The sequence below is a fragment of the Copidosoma floridanum genome, unplaced genomic scaffold (assembly GCF_036245765.1).
Source record: "Copidosoma floridanum isolate Cflo_tuat_1 unplaced genomic scaffold, Cflo_Japanese_pri ptg000007l, whole genome shotgun sequence".
NCBI classification, from domain to species: domain Eukaryota; kingdom Metazoa; phylum Arthropoda; class Insecta; order Hymenoptera; family Encyrtidae; genus Copidosoma; species Copidosoma floridanum.
Window position 1 is genome coordinate 16,076,822 of NW_028321884.1, and position 14,169 is coordinate 16,090,990.

The following is a 14,169-nucleotide window of genomic DNA, read 5'->3' on the forward strand; positions in this document are numbered from 1 at the left end:
TACAGGAAGGGAGGGACACCACTGACCAAAAAATATCTCGTCTTATAGTCGTTCCTCGGATAACCAACTACTCATCATCAGTTGGAAAAATGGGGCTGGATAATACTTTTGTTGTTGATATGCCGTTGAGACGATCACTACGAAGGAGGCCGTTGAGGCTGCCCGTACTCTTCAGAGCTGTCTTCCTTGGCTCGCATTTGAAGTACAAAATTCTCTGATGGCACCAGGTTGGATGGTTGAACGGCCACAAAGCCCTGAAGTGCTTGAGCAGGTTGAGCTACTTGTGCTCTGGCTAGAAACGTTTCCTGGTATTTCACCGGAGACGTTGACATTCCGAACGCCTGTTTTTCCGTGGCACTCTTTTATTTTGGGGATCCGGAGTATTAACCGATTTATTTCGCTTGTTCATGAAAGGAAAGTGTCATCGGTAGCCAGATTACCCAGCTGTACGACGGATTCCTCTGTTTTTGGTGTAGTGCTGATGATTGACTTTAATAACTGTAAATTTAATGGGGCATGTTATAACCACTCTTTACTATCTTTGGTTGCGGGTGGCTTTAATTTCACCTCGACGTTACCTAGCGAATCATACTGAACTAAAGCGCAAAGCTAGCTCATTTTAGCTAAACTTTGAGCTTATTTATCGCTATTGTTATTAACTTTTTCAAGAAAAAAAACTATGCGAAAACCATTTCAGAATCAACAAGAATCAGTATGCAAAATTTCAGCAAAGTCGGTTCAGTAGTTTTTACGGTTACCGATTACAACGGTTCTAACTACTTTGCTTTATATAATAGTAAGATTACTGTTTCCATCATAATTTTCAACCGTTGAAGTAAAAATATTCAAAAAGTTTTCAAATTGCAATTTTGATATTTATTTAGATAGAATAGTGTAGTTTTTGCATCTGGTTGCGCTTGTCAGCAGGAAAATTACCAGTCTCTCAGGGATACCTTGCACTTGTCCTGGTTGGATGTTAACCTAATTTTTTCTTCCAAGATCGCAGTAAACGTCTAAAACTTAAGAAACGCCTAAAGTAAGATAAGGCATTATTAACGTTACTTCTCATGATCATGAAAAATTTCACATTTTTGAAACAACTGGTACTACTTTACAAAATTACTGAAACAGAACGTGGATAAAATAATTGTTTGGAATGAAATTGTTTTTTCAAACGTATTTTGTAAATGTTTACACAACAATTTATCTTTTACTACTTAAAAAAGTAAAAACCAAAAAGTTTTCTAGGAATTGAACGCACATGTTCGAGTCCAATATATGTCTTTTTATGATACCAATTAAAGAAAAAAAAAAATTTCTAAATGACAGTATCTTTTCCTCCCAAATCGTTTCATTTCATTCCTGCGCATAACAAAAATTGGTTAAAAAAAAAAAAAAACAAAAACAAAAACCAAAAAAAACTTCTCCACAGCAACAAATTAGCCGCTGCCACGCAGGGGCCACCCATCGAAATCACCAAGCCCCCTCGCATCAGGAGCGAAAGGAACCCTCGCTGCTTATCTCCCCCGTACCAAACCAAGACCTACGAGAGGTCCACCAGGCGTCAAAGGGCTGCCCGTATACGATCCACAGCAGAGAAGGGAGAAGGAGAAAACATCTTGGCCCTGCACCTCAAGCGCGCGCGCGATGCCGAGGATAACGTAGCACTAAGACACTCGGTTGGCATGCCACGCCGTATATACACATACCCCCCCCCCAGGTTATTAAGTACCAGCGAAACCCATTGCGGGAAGCCTCCTCTCTCTTTCTCGAATCTCGATCGCACGTACACAATTACACGCGCGGGAGTACTTATGTAGCGCGAGCGAAAGGCGGCGAAGAGCCGACGGCGAAGGAGAAGGAGGAGGCAAAGGAGAGCTGCCCGTCCGGGACTGGAGGTGGTGGTGAAGGTGGCCGCGGTGGTGGTGGCAAAAGAATCTCGCCGGAGGATGAGCACTCGCCGGTCTCAGATATTTTGCCCGCTCAGAACAAGTCGGAAGAGCGAGCCAGGCTGACGTTTATAAGTACCCCGCGTGGCCCTATCCCCCGTCCTCTCTCGGTGACACAGTCTTGCGCTCGCTGTGCCCATACGGTGGTGCGTGCGCCACGTTACGTGCGAGTGAATGCACGGACTGGAAGAGGTGCGCTCCGTATAACTGCTGATGCTGCCGCTGATGACACGATGGGCACGTGGCTCACGACTATCGGCGCTGTGGTTGCAAGCTTCGGTCGAATCGTAGTCCGATGCCGTCGTCTTGAGTAACGGTGCGCGCGCTGTACTGTAAAGTTGTCCGGCAACCCCCTAAAACCGGGTTTTTGCACGCGCGCGCGTCTTTGCGATTGCGAAATAGTGGGTGACTGCGTGTGTCGTGAGGGCCAGCTCAATCGATGGAAAAGTGTGACACTTGCTCAGTTCGTGGTTGAATTTTTTTTTTTGTGCAGTGGTGCTGCTGGTGCAGCTTCTTTTTTTCTCGGTCCATGAAGTTGCGTTGATGCGCACGAGGTGATTGTGAAAGTAGCGCCGCCGGAGACGAGCATGAGTTTGGCGAGCAAGGTAAGAACTGAATTTCTTTTTTTTATTTCCCGACACAGTTTTCGGGTTTTTAATTACAATTAAAGAAAAAATTAATAAATAAATAAAAGTATGTTCCACTGTTCCCATAAGATTGACGAGCAGGGAAGGGGGTCCAAAGATGACTAAATTTGTCAGCTCTACCTTATTTCATTAAAAATCAGAGACGTGAGGTATTAATACAATAATTTTTTCTTCTTACGACCTAATGACTGTACAATGTTATCTCGTATAAACTTCACTTATTTTTTTAGAAACTCACGTACAAAGTACGTGAAAATTCAGGTGGTATCATAAGTTACCGAAAGAGACAGAATTCATTTGGATCACAAGTTTCTTCAAATCTTTATTGAATTAGCTATTAGCACTTATCTTATCTCGCTAACAAAATTTACTAAAGGAAAATACTCCTAACATTGCGTTTTTTAGTTGTTGTAGAAAGACACCTATTTTTTGTCGATAAATAAAAGCTTCGAACGTAAAGTCTGTTATTTCATATCTCTACTCATTCCAATAAGTAGATTAATTTACTGATCAGTTCGCCTATCGACTATTACTTTCAGCTACTCGCTATAGTATTACCCATAGTTAACATGTTCAACTTCTAGCTCATGAAAAAAAAAAAGAAAAAGATCGCAATTCGTCAAATCCCAATCGATTACACCATGCAGTATAAATAGAACCGATTTCCACCGCTATCGGGTATACGCATATATATACCCACGATATACAAACCTACAGTGTACCCCCCGATAACATCTCGTAATGATAACTCCAGCGACCGTTCGAATGAAAAACGAAATTAAGCCCCGCCGTATCTCGGCTCATTATCTAGATTTAATTGTGCAACGCGTACGATTTTTCTCTCACACCTGCGCTGCTCCGTGATTTTCTCCGTCTATGTTTACAAAGCCAATAAATTACGCAGAGTGCACCGCGAATTCGATTGGAATGCCCGCACAAAGTCCGTCCGATGATGTCAAAGGATGAGGAAAAAAAAAAAAAAAGGCTCGAGATCCAATCCTCCGCTGGAGAGATAACGAAAAGACACAACGGCGGCGGGCGTCTAGGTTGTTCTAATCCTCCGCGATTTGCATCCTTGTAATTTACCGTCTCGCGGCACGCGATTCTCTGCACGAAAAATGCCTTGAACTGGAAAAAAAGAGGGAGAGGAAGAGGAAAAAAAAAAAAATGAAGGGGTGTCCGAGGCGACGATCCGATCTGAATCTCTAATCGCGCACTCTGCCGCCTCCGTCACATGTATTAATCATTTGCCAGCGCACCCGAGCGCGGATATGTGCTAATTATTATTTATCGAATTTATCGTTGGGGAACGGAGACAAGCGTTGCCCCAAGGCACACTTCGAATTTTTTTTTTTTTTTTCCTTTCTATGCATCACCATCGTGTTGCTGAGAACGACCTTGCCATGGCTCTCTATTTGCGAGCGAATCTGTAGTTCAAGTTCACAGGAAGAGCGTATACTTACACGTAAACCACAGAGTTTGACACCTACTGTTTCATGTAAAACTGCTCTCCTGAAAGTATTGGGGACAACTGGTGAATAACTGTACTGCTCCGCAGCTGATGTGATTATGCTTTTGGAGCGCAAGCCTGTACTGTAGGGCAATTAAAAAAATCATCCGTGAAAATTTATTGCCCATTCAACACAAATTGCCTTACGATGCGTTTTTGAACAACGAATCTCGTAGATTGCTTTTTTTTCTTCTTCATTTGTGTTGTAAATATTTTATTTTATTTAGTTTAAGCTGAGAAAAATTTGTACACTTACTGCTGTTATTTATTTGTGAGACTGTAGCTCATGCGTGAGTTTAGTCACATTATGGCACATGTTGTAGGTCCCTTATCGTTAATAAATACTCTATACTTAATTGATTCTGTATGAACGAAGGAAAAAAAAGAATTTTTTTGGTCGCCTCTGTTAGTTTCGCAATTTTCACTTTCATCTCCGGCTCTTTTTCTTCTCCTTCGAGTCTCGTTCTTTGGAAAAAAGGTCAAAAACGCAGTCGAAAACAAACTCGTAATCTCCCACTGACAGCTCCGTCGGGCAGATAAAGCGCGCGCGCAACAGCGGGGCCGAGATAAGTCCGCGCGAAAATTTGTTGCTCGTGTGTCCGTACACGTAATATCAACGCCTCGGGATCCGCTCTTGTTTTCTCACGTTTTGCGAGCGCGTGTGTACGTGCACGAATGAAATTCTGCGGAGTCGGTCCACGCGGTGTTGGACAGCTGCGAGGGTATCGGCACAGGGCGATCGCCAAAAAATGAGACGGAGGAAAAGAAATAACAAATCCGAGACTTGCCAGGTGTGACTTGCATGACCCCCTGCATGTGCATGTGTGTGGTAGCTGTGGCGGTTGTGGCTGTGGATTATTTAGATTCGATTTTGGTACGTGGGCGTTTGGGAATGATTTAAGGAAAGACCGAAGTTTGAGAAAATCGGTTTTCTTACGTGAAACAGTTCAAAAATTTAGTGTCACAAAATTGAGAAAATACGCTTGAAGAATTTAATATAAATGGCTTTTAAGATTTTGTTGTAGATTTCTTATTTTTTAATTATAAACAACGTTAGGCAGCGTGTGCTGAAAATTTTCTTAACCAGTAATATACGTATTTCTCGCTTGAATTTAGCTAAAATAGAAAAAAGAATATTTGTAAGATAAACTGAGACATTAACATAAATGTCCCTGCGTTAAGTGATACTTTTCCTATATGATTTGTTACGGAAAAAATAGAAAACAGTTGCGAAAGAACGTATGCTTGGTTAGTACGGGTGACCGCGAGCCATCTAAAATTGTCAGGCATGACCTTATTCAATCCAAGATTAGGTCGAGTACCCACTCGTGTTTGGCAAAAAAAAATTATCTATAAATAAGAATGTTGACTCAAAAAGCAAAAAGATAACGCACAAGCGATCGAGTGACGGGTTCAGAGATAAAAGAAACTTTTTTGAAGAAATACGATCATTCGTAAAATACGATTTGAGCTTGTAGTTTTGACACTGTTGATTTTTCAAATTGGGGTTCAGGTGTGGAACATTTTTGGAATATTATTAAAGCTATTGAATAAATAAAATAGATAATGGTGCTTCAATAGAGTTATTGTGTATGTGATATAGACAAGAGACAAAATTTGTGTTGCTACTTGTAAATCTAAATTTTTTTTTGGTTGTAAATTACGTACCATTTATTCTGAATTATGAATTCACTTCGTAGTTTGACATTTCGTACTGATTTTTATTTATTTTATTTAAACTTTAACCACATGATAACTAGTCAATAATCGTAACTTTTTAAAATACTTTACGTTACAAATTCTTTCTAAAAATATAACACATTATCAGTAGGTTCTGGAAACTTTTTTTTTTTTTTTAATATATACGGTACAGCATTTAAAGAGAAAAAATTGTTTCTAGCAATGTAATGCATTAAATTCTACAAAAGTTAGTAATTGAAAAGAAAAAAATATCCAGAATATTTAAAAAAAAAATTTTGATACTCGTTAGAATTACTTGTATAATTTTTGAAAATTATAGTGCACCTACTCAAGCCACAAAAGTTGTTATTTACCATTTTTTAGCAATTAGTGTTAAAAAAATATCCAGAACAAATAGAGTATTTTATTTTTAGAGAATACTTTATTTGTCAATTATTTAAACAATTAACTTTCTTAATAATTAAAATTCAATGCCTACTTTTCATAATACTTAAATTGGCTTATAATACCAGACAGCATGCATTTTTATAAAAACTTTTTTATTAATTTGAAAGTAAAATTTCTTAAAGATGACGTAATAAATGTAAATTTTGTGATAACAAACGTTTTTATTGATTATTATGAGTTAAATCTCAATGTGAATTTTCCCAACTTCATAAAAGTTTTGAATACTTAACCTTTTGGGAAATTTCAGTTTAATCGTTCTGTACACTGATAAATCTCTAATAAACGCCTAAGGGTGAACATAACTCTTATGCAATAGAAAAGTTCTGGTGATTGTTGTTCAAAATTCACATTGAAGTCCAGGATTTAAAGTCATAAATAATAAATATTTTTAAGCCCATTTTAATTCCCTATTTCCACGGCAAATAACATTAAAAAATTGAAATCTTTTGAACAAATTCTTAAGTTTATCCAAACCAAGATAATCATTTGAAAAAGATCTGTGTTAATTCACACCAAACAATAGTTTCACTCAAATCCCTACAACATTCATACACACAACCCTTAAATTTTCGACTTCTGCCCATCGAAACTGTAATGATGAGAAATGAAAATTAATAAAAACAATAATTATAACGAAAATAGCTCGAGTCGCCCATCCCATAGTATAGATCCGTGCGTATGTATGCACAACAAAGGCTGGCGTTTCAGGATCGGTATTAGAAAGGATCTTGCCTCTGCTCCGCAATCTGCAGTGACGTCATTCCGGGCGCGATTAGAAAACGCGAGAGCGCGTTGCGCGGTATCTCTTTGTCACTTTCTCGGCCGTGTATCGCCCCACTCCGCCCTTCGCACCCCGCAGGGAATACCATACGTGCTCTCCCACCTCCCTCTCTTCCCGTCTCAGTCCTTGAACCTTAATTTTTTTCCACCAGATCACAAGAACCAGAGCAAGCGCTCGGCTTGGGATGTTTGTACGTGTGTGCTGGACCACGGTCTTTTAAGCCGTGTGGGTGGGTGGAATGACATTTTTCAACAAAGGTTCACTGGTGACAAACATTTCGCAATTAGCATGCGACCGTTGGCCTATTGGAGAACGATGCGATTCTGGATACGTCAGTTGAATTAGTTGTATCGATGATTGGGTGTGCCTTGATGCATTGAGCAGTGAACCGTAATCAGGTTTATTTTTAAATTAGTGTGCTGATAGGGTTTCAAGAGAAAATGATGGAGGTTCATGGGAAAACTGGGTTGCCCAAAGAGTAGTATTTTTTTTACAAATGATGAATTGAAAAATTGTGTTAATTGCTGCTGCAAGCTTAATTTGTCCTCTCACACGAATCGGAAGCTCGCGTACATATATGTGCGTAGGCTGGCGAAATAATTCACGATGAACTTGGTAATCGGTGACCCAGCCGTTATTTTGATACCATAAAGACACCAATTATCACAAATTTTTTTGAAGTTCCAAAACGTATGGTGCAATTCTTTTGAAGTATGCGTGCTATCTTTTCATTTGTATACATGAGTTAAATGATAATTGTAGTAGCGTGTGAGTGTGGAAAAAAAATTATGCTAATTAAAATAAGAATCTCTTTCAAAAAGACAATCTGTAGAAGCGATACGTGACAATTGAACCATAATCGTCTCGGGGCATGAAAATGCCGTCTGAGAGTGAGTTTGTTGGGATGGTGGAGTTCTATTTTAGGACCATCTTTTATTTGATTTCAAAACAGCAAACAATCGGGAGTTAATTCGTATCTATACTGTGTGAAGAGAAAATAAACGTTTCGCTGTCCGTGCATTAATAATAGCAGCAAACGAAGCACATTTAAAATTGCCAGATGCAAATATATATCTCTTTTCCTAAGCATTCCACTATACAATGCGGTGCCAATGATACGTTTCCCGCTTTATCACCACAACAACTTTTTGCTTCATCACAACTTATTTATGATGTATTGATGACAACTCTTTTATTTTAAATGGCTTCAAGAAATACAAGTAAATTTTCTTAACTTTGTTATTTTTTTGAAAAAAGTCAATACTCTACGATCATAAATTACCAATATTGTTTGGGTTTGTAAAAACTCAAGTTAATGATTTCCCTTAGAGCACATTTTCTTCGTTATTTCAACAGCTGTGTGTAAGTATTGTACCATTCGTCCAAGTATCACAGTTGCTTAGGGATACATGGCATAGGGAGCATTTGATCACACTGAATGCTAGCTATCACAGTGATAGTATCATCTAAGATTAAACCAAAGTACTAGCTTGGGGTGAAGACAAAACCCAGTTAAAGGGACTTATGAACATGTGATCGAAAAATTTTGGGACATCCAAGATTGTGGTTGCTTTTCTTGTCAAAGTGCCCAAAAAATCTGAGAATGTGTTGTCAAGCAATTAGGTACAGAAAATCACAAGACTATTACTTAAAACTGAATCGTTAGCTAGACCATAAAATACACTTGACTAAACACTGGAAAAGTTATATATATAGTTTTGATAATAATTGTAATTACGAGCTTCTACGTATGAAAAGACATTTTTTTAGGAAATTCTAGAAAAGTACATACATATGCAAAAGAGAAAACCAAGAAAAAAATGATGGTATCCCATGTGGGATCCAACGAGTGTAACAATTTCGCACGAGCGACGGATACTCACAAGGAAGCTCGTATATATAGGTACATGTAGCAAAAGGGAAAGGGCCACTCTTGTGAGTGCTCTGTACTATTAATCGTCGCTTTTACCACTGATGACGTCAACGTGTGTCCAAAGAAAGGAGAATAAGAACGCGTGCATCTGTGTATATTTTAGGGCAGCTAGTATTTGCCGTACATAGTGGGATGGAGTTTACTGGCGATACTTCCGTAAGAGGAGGTTTTTCTGTTGAAGTACGCTGCTATATTACATTATTACATTAAGTTTCAAGGGGTGGTTATTGGGCTCGTTATGCACTTTCTTCTACTAATAAGATGATGATCTGATCTTGAAAAAATAGATTTTCTAAGACTTTGGAATAAGTTTTTGGCCTTTTACACTGAACGACATAGTCTGTAAGTGTATTCTCATAATTTATATACCAAACGTTTCAGATTGTTTCAGATTTCGTAAGTCTTGAAATTTGTACTTTGTAACCCAAACGTTCTGTGAGCTAAAAAGGACTCGAAAATTGCAAAAATATAATTTTTTTCTATCTAACTTGTTTGTTTTATATTTTGGATTATAAAATTAAATGTAAGGGTTGTAAATCTTTTCAAAATACATGTTTTTTGTATTGAACATACTTAGTCATGATATGAAATTGGTGCTCTAAATCGCAAAATAATCTGAAAAATCGAAAAATTACCTTTTTCCCTTATCTAACTCACTCGTTTTACATTTAAGGTTGCAGAGTTAATGTAAAACTCCTAGGACTTTAAAAAATAAAACTTTTTTGTATCCAACATTTTTGTCTGTAAGATACAATTAACGCTTTAAATTACAAAAATTTCTAAAATACTAGCTTGTTCAGAATACATGCGATTAACCCTAGAGGCAAAAGCCAAATGCAATAACTATTGTTCTAAAGCTTTCTTCTTTTTGTCCTGTGAAATGTACAGTTTTTTTTACTAACCTTGCACAGAAAAGTACCGACTTTCGACACAGTGTGGTAATAACAATAATAACAGTACTAATTAATGAAAGTTACAGTTAGTAGAGATTCTTTCCTACTCAATATTTTATGATCAGATATCACATTTATTTTATAGTCATTAAAAACCAGGATAATAAAGTATATTGTATGTTTAGCAATTAAATAATTTTAACAACTGTTCGTCCTAAACTAACAAGATATGGTGCTTATGTATCTACTAACGAAACTTTGTTTTTCCTTTCTTTTAATTCATCGTCCAAATACCTAATCTAATTTTCATTTTATTTTCTCATGACATGTGTTTGGATTTCCTAGTACACCGTATTTATTATTCTTAACATCAGTCATGCTGTTTTGTATTTGCTTTTCTCAATATTATTATACTTACTCATTCTCATCGATCCATTTTTAAGCCCTTGTTGAAGTTTATGCGCGTTGTAACAATTGTGACACTACCGACCATTAGGGTGTTACCATAATGCTGAAGGTTCCACGATAACATATAGAAAGTTTTAGTTTATTGATCAGATTATTTGGGTACGTCATTGTTCATCACAGATTTTTGATCTACAAATCTTATTTTCTTGTTGTCGTTAACTGTCGTGTACAAGTTATTTCATTGTGAACTTTTATACTTATACAAATGAAACATCCAAACAGTAATCGTACGATTAAGAGCATGTCAAATAAAGAATTCTTAAATTTTTAACAATTTGTCAGCTCTGCAGCGTTGGAAAACCTCCTCGTAGCCAATCTTCTTTTACAAACATTACATGTGCCTACAATGAAACCTCGTAATCCATCCACAACGTGACGTTCGTCACTTTCGTTTGCACATCCTCGATTTTTTTCCATCCCCTCGTCGAGCATGATGGTACGGCAAACTCCAACCTTTACGAGGCATTACGTCAAGATGTCAGAACGAGAGAAAGAGAGAGCGATAAAAAAAGAGTATAGGTACATCCACCCTTATCCTCTGTGTTGCAAACGATACAACTGCATCCATAGGCTCGCTCTCGATCCTCCCGCGAGGGGATAATGGCCTCACAAAGCGTAACAGACTGATGCGCGTGCCCAAGCTCGCGAGCAATAAACATTCGCCCGAGATAAATGGCCCGAGAGAGAAAGGGAGAGGAGGAGAAGGCAGAGTAAAGAGTTGAGCCTAGTCGAAACGACCCTGAGACAGTGATGGGCTTACTACGTACAAGATGGTTTGCGCAGATCGGGGAAAGTGTTTCTCCGCACTATTATTCAGCCTGTGTATGTGTAGCATGAATTCGTGCACGCGATGTATGCCACCTCCGTTGTTTACCTTTGCCACGAGTACGCAAGTCTTCTAGTTTTTGTCTCAGTACACTACTTGATTCTTACGCAATTTCATGATTACGTGAAATAAGATTTATTGTTTCTTTTGCGTAACAATACTACCACTTTAAACCCCCAAGGAGTACACTACATACGAGTTGTAAGAAGCATCAAAATCTCAGACTAGCCTGACCAAGGTTGGAATTATCGAAACACGAGCACCCATGTACTTACAACTTTATCAGGATCCCCTGCACCCCTGTGATTTTCTCGCACGCTATCACCTTTCGAATAAATTAGAACTCTACGATCAGCTAACCCATACGGTATGAAAACCTTGATCAAACGCCTTTGTCGAAAAATTTATAACCCTCACTTGGACCATATATAGTGAAGTGGACAGCAATAAAAACAATACAATCGCTGTGATCGGGACAAAGAGGCAAGACTAAAAAAAACGACTCTCTTTGGATATCTTATACTACAACCTCTTTTTCTCTCTCTCTCTCTCTCTCCGGGCCTATATATCCTTCGATCTATCCATCTACCCAAAGTGCGCGGGTACGCCAGGTCATCGAATCTCAACTTCTATCTTGAGCAATGTTTCACGGCCGCGATAGACGACTGGCTAACCAACCAGCCGACTGTTCGTGTATAGGTAAGTATGGTTCGGCACAGTGGATTGGACAGCAGTTTTTCACACGTGCATCATACGTGTAAGAGATGCAGGCATCTTTTATATACTATCGCACTACATTAAACTGCTAGACGCATACATTGCAAGTGGTGTAACTTTAACGAGGACGAGCCACTGCTTCGATGTATTTAACGGCGCTCTATCAGTTCTCAACTGACGTGACTCCTTTCCACGTCTCCTGGCTTTCGATACACTAACTCTCTTCTCCCGTGCGTAGGTACGTGTATTGTACTTATTTTCTATATTTCGTCTGGACCGTTAAACGTCAGTTCGATTGTTTATATTTTAAAGTCAGAGAGTGAGAAATGGCTAGTATGAGCGATGTTGGTGCGATGGTATCTCTCGTGTGGGGAGAGGGAAAGCCTGTTTGAGCGGGCATCAGTTAAAGACTGTGGGAAACTCGGTGATGGTACCTGCACGGCTGAAAATCTTGCGCGTCCCTTTTGATCTTTTCCACCTGATATGCCATTGAAGTGCAACAGCTATGTTAATTTTTTACACCCATGGGCTGCAAACATCAGAATGTCATGGGTGACTGTTCTTTGAAAACGTGAGGTGTGTGGTTTTGCAAGCTTTGTTTGGGTAAACATATTGTTGTTATCTTCGTTCACGATTTCTATGCTTTTGGTCAATTTATTATCAGTATTGCGTTCTCCTCAGTAGTTCTGATTTTGCAGTTCTCCAGCATGAAAATCAAATAATGTGTCGTTCGTGTACATGTACTTAACTTTGAATGAGAATGGGATTCTAAGTTTCAAAGTTTTTAATAGAACATATATTTAAATCCTTTCTCACTTGATAGTCTTCCTGAATGTATCAAGCCTACGGTTTTTATTGACTGATGAAAGCAATTAGACTGCCCTTTCCTATTAAGATTACTAAGATTTGTTAAGGCTGTACGTATTCAAAAAAAGTAACTACATCAACTCTTAGAAAACTGCTTTTGTCGTTATTCAGCTTTTCAATCGAGATACTATTTTTTTTCTTCCTACAATGATCACTCAGTACTACGTCAATACAACAGAAACAAGATTTGTGCACCACTACATTGTTCTTTTGTAAAATATTTATGGATAGTAAACAAATGACATGTTTTGAATGCATGTGATGATAAAAAAAGTTGTAAAATTACTTATTTTATTAATTTCCACTATTTCCAGGTAGAGTTTGTTATATGACCTCTACATTTCTGTTCGTTTCTTTAACCTTTTTTTCACATCAATATACTTGTATGAATAAAAATCAATGTTATTCTATAACAATTACTTCTCAATAGCAAATATTTTATGTAGCCTCATCTTTTCTGTTACAGATGCCGCAAACGGTGCCAACGGGCACAGACTACTCGTCGTCTTTTGATTATAGTGCCTTCCAGTTCGACCTATCCTTACTGGCTGATGACTATCTTAGCCACAATGCAACTTCTACAACAATGACAACAGCAACAGAAAACAACAACCAAACAACAACAATGGTACCCTCCAGCGCCCACTACCTGCATCCAGGCTGTGGTGGACTGGACAATAGCCTTAAAGTGCCACAAATTAAGCAGGAGATTCACTCACCACGAGCAGTATCTCCCAGCTGCACAGCCTATTCCAGTCCTTCATATCCCTGTATATCTAGTGGTGAACTATCGCCTAACTACTCGCGTGATGCATCGCCAGCGTATCCAACGAGCCCGTATTACGTACCTCAAAGTCCGCAGAGTGCTCAGCTTTATCCTACCAGTCCTGAACCTGCGACCTCTACCATGAGCAAACAGCAGGTCAAGCGAGAAAAGAGCTTAGATTTGCTTACCATACTATACGAGTCTAGGTGAGTTAAAACCTAATTATTGAATATAATCAACTCTGTGTTCATAATCTAATGTTTTACTATTTCTTTTTCCTTGTAACAATTATTGTTCTTGCATGTTTTCTTCAAGCTAATTTTTGTATGATAATATCTCTACGTATTTAGTTTTCTAAATATTAAAGTACATTATTTGAAGAGATTGACCCTGAGACATTATCTTGCACTTTATTTAACATTTATCGTTGCTTTATCGTTATCGTTACATTTTTATTTGTATGTTTGTGTTTGTGCTAATAACTGTGATTTTTTTCTTAGCTTTTTTATGAAGTGTAACACATTGAAAAACTCTTTGTTGTAACAGGAATACATTTAGTCATGACATCTCATTTTTAATTAATAGACTTTACTATTGATTTCTGTAACAAAAAGTGGATTGTATCGATTTTGCAAATACAAAACGTGTACTGACTATTTTAAAA

General features: G+C 38.1%; 1 protein-coding gene across 1 annotated transcript in view; it reads left to right on the forward strand.

Moving 5' to 3' along the window:
• The first annotated feature begins 2,229 nt into the window (after positions 1 to 2,229).
• Ets98B (DNA-binding protein Ets98B) overlaps positions 2,230 to 14,169 on the forward strand; it is a 37,023-nt gene continuing 25,083 nt past the window's right edge. Inside the window, exons 1-2 of the mRNA XM_089588767.1 lie at positions 2,230 to 2,554; positions 13,206 to 13,711. Of these exons, the coding sequence (XP_089444893.1) occupies positions 2,537 to 2,554; positions 13,206 to 13,711 (524 nt within the window). The 5' untranslated portion in view covers positions 2,230 to 2,536. The remainder of the gene's footprint in view (positions 2,555 to 13,205; positions 13,712 to 14,169) is intronic.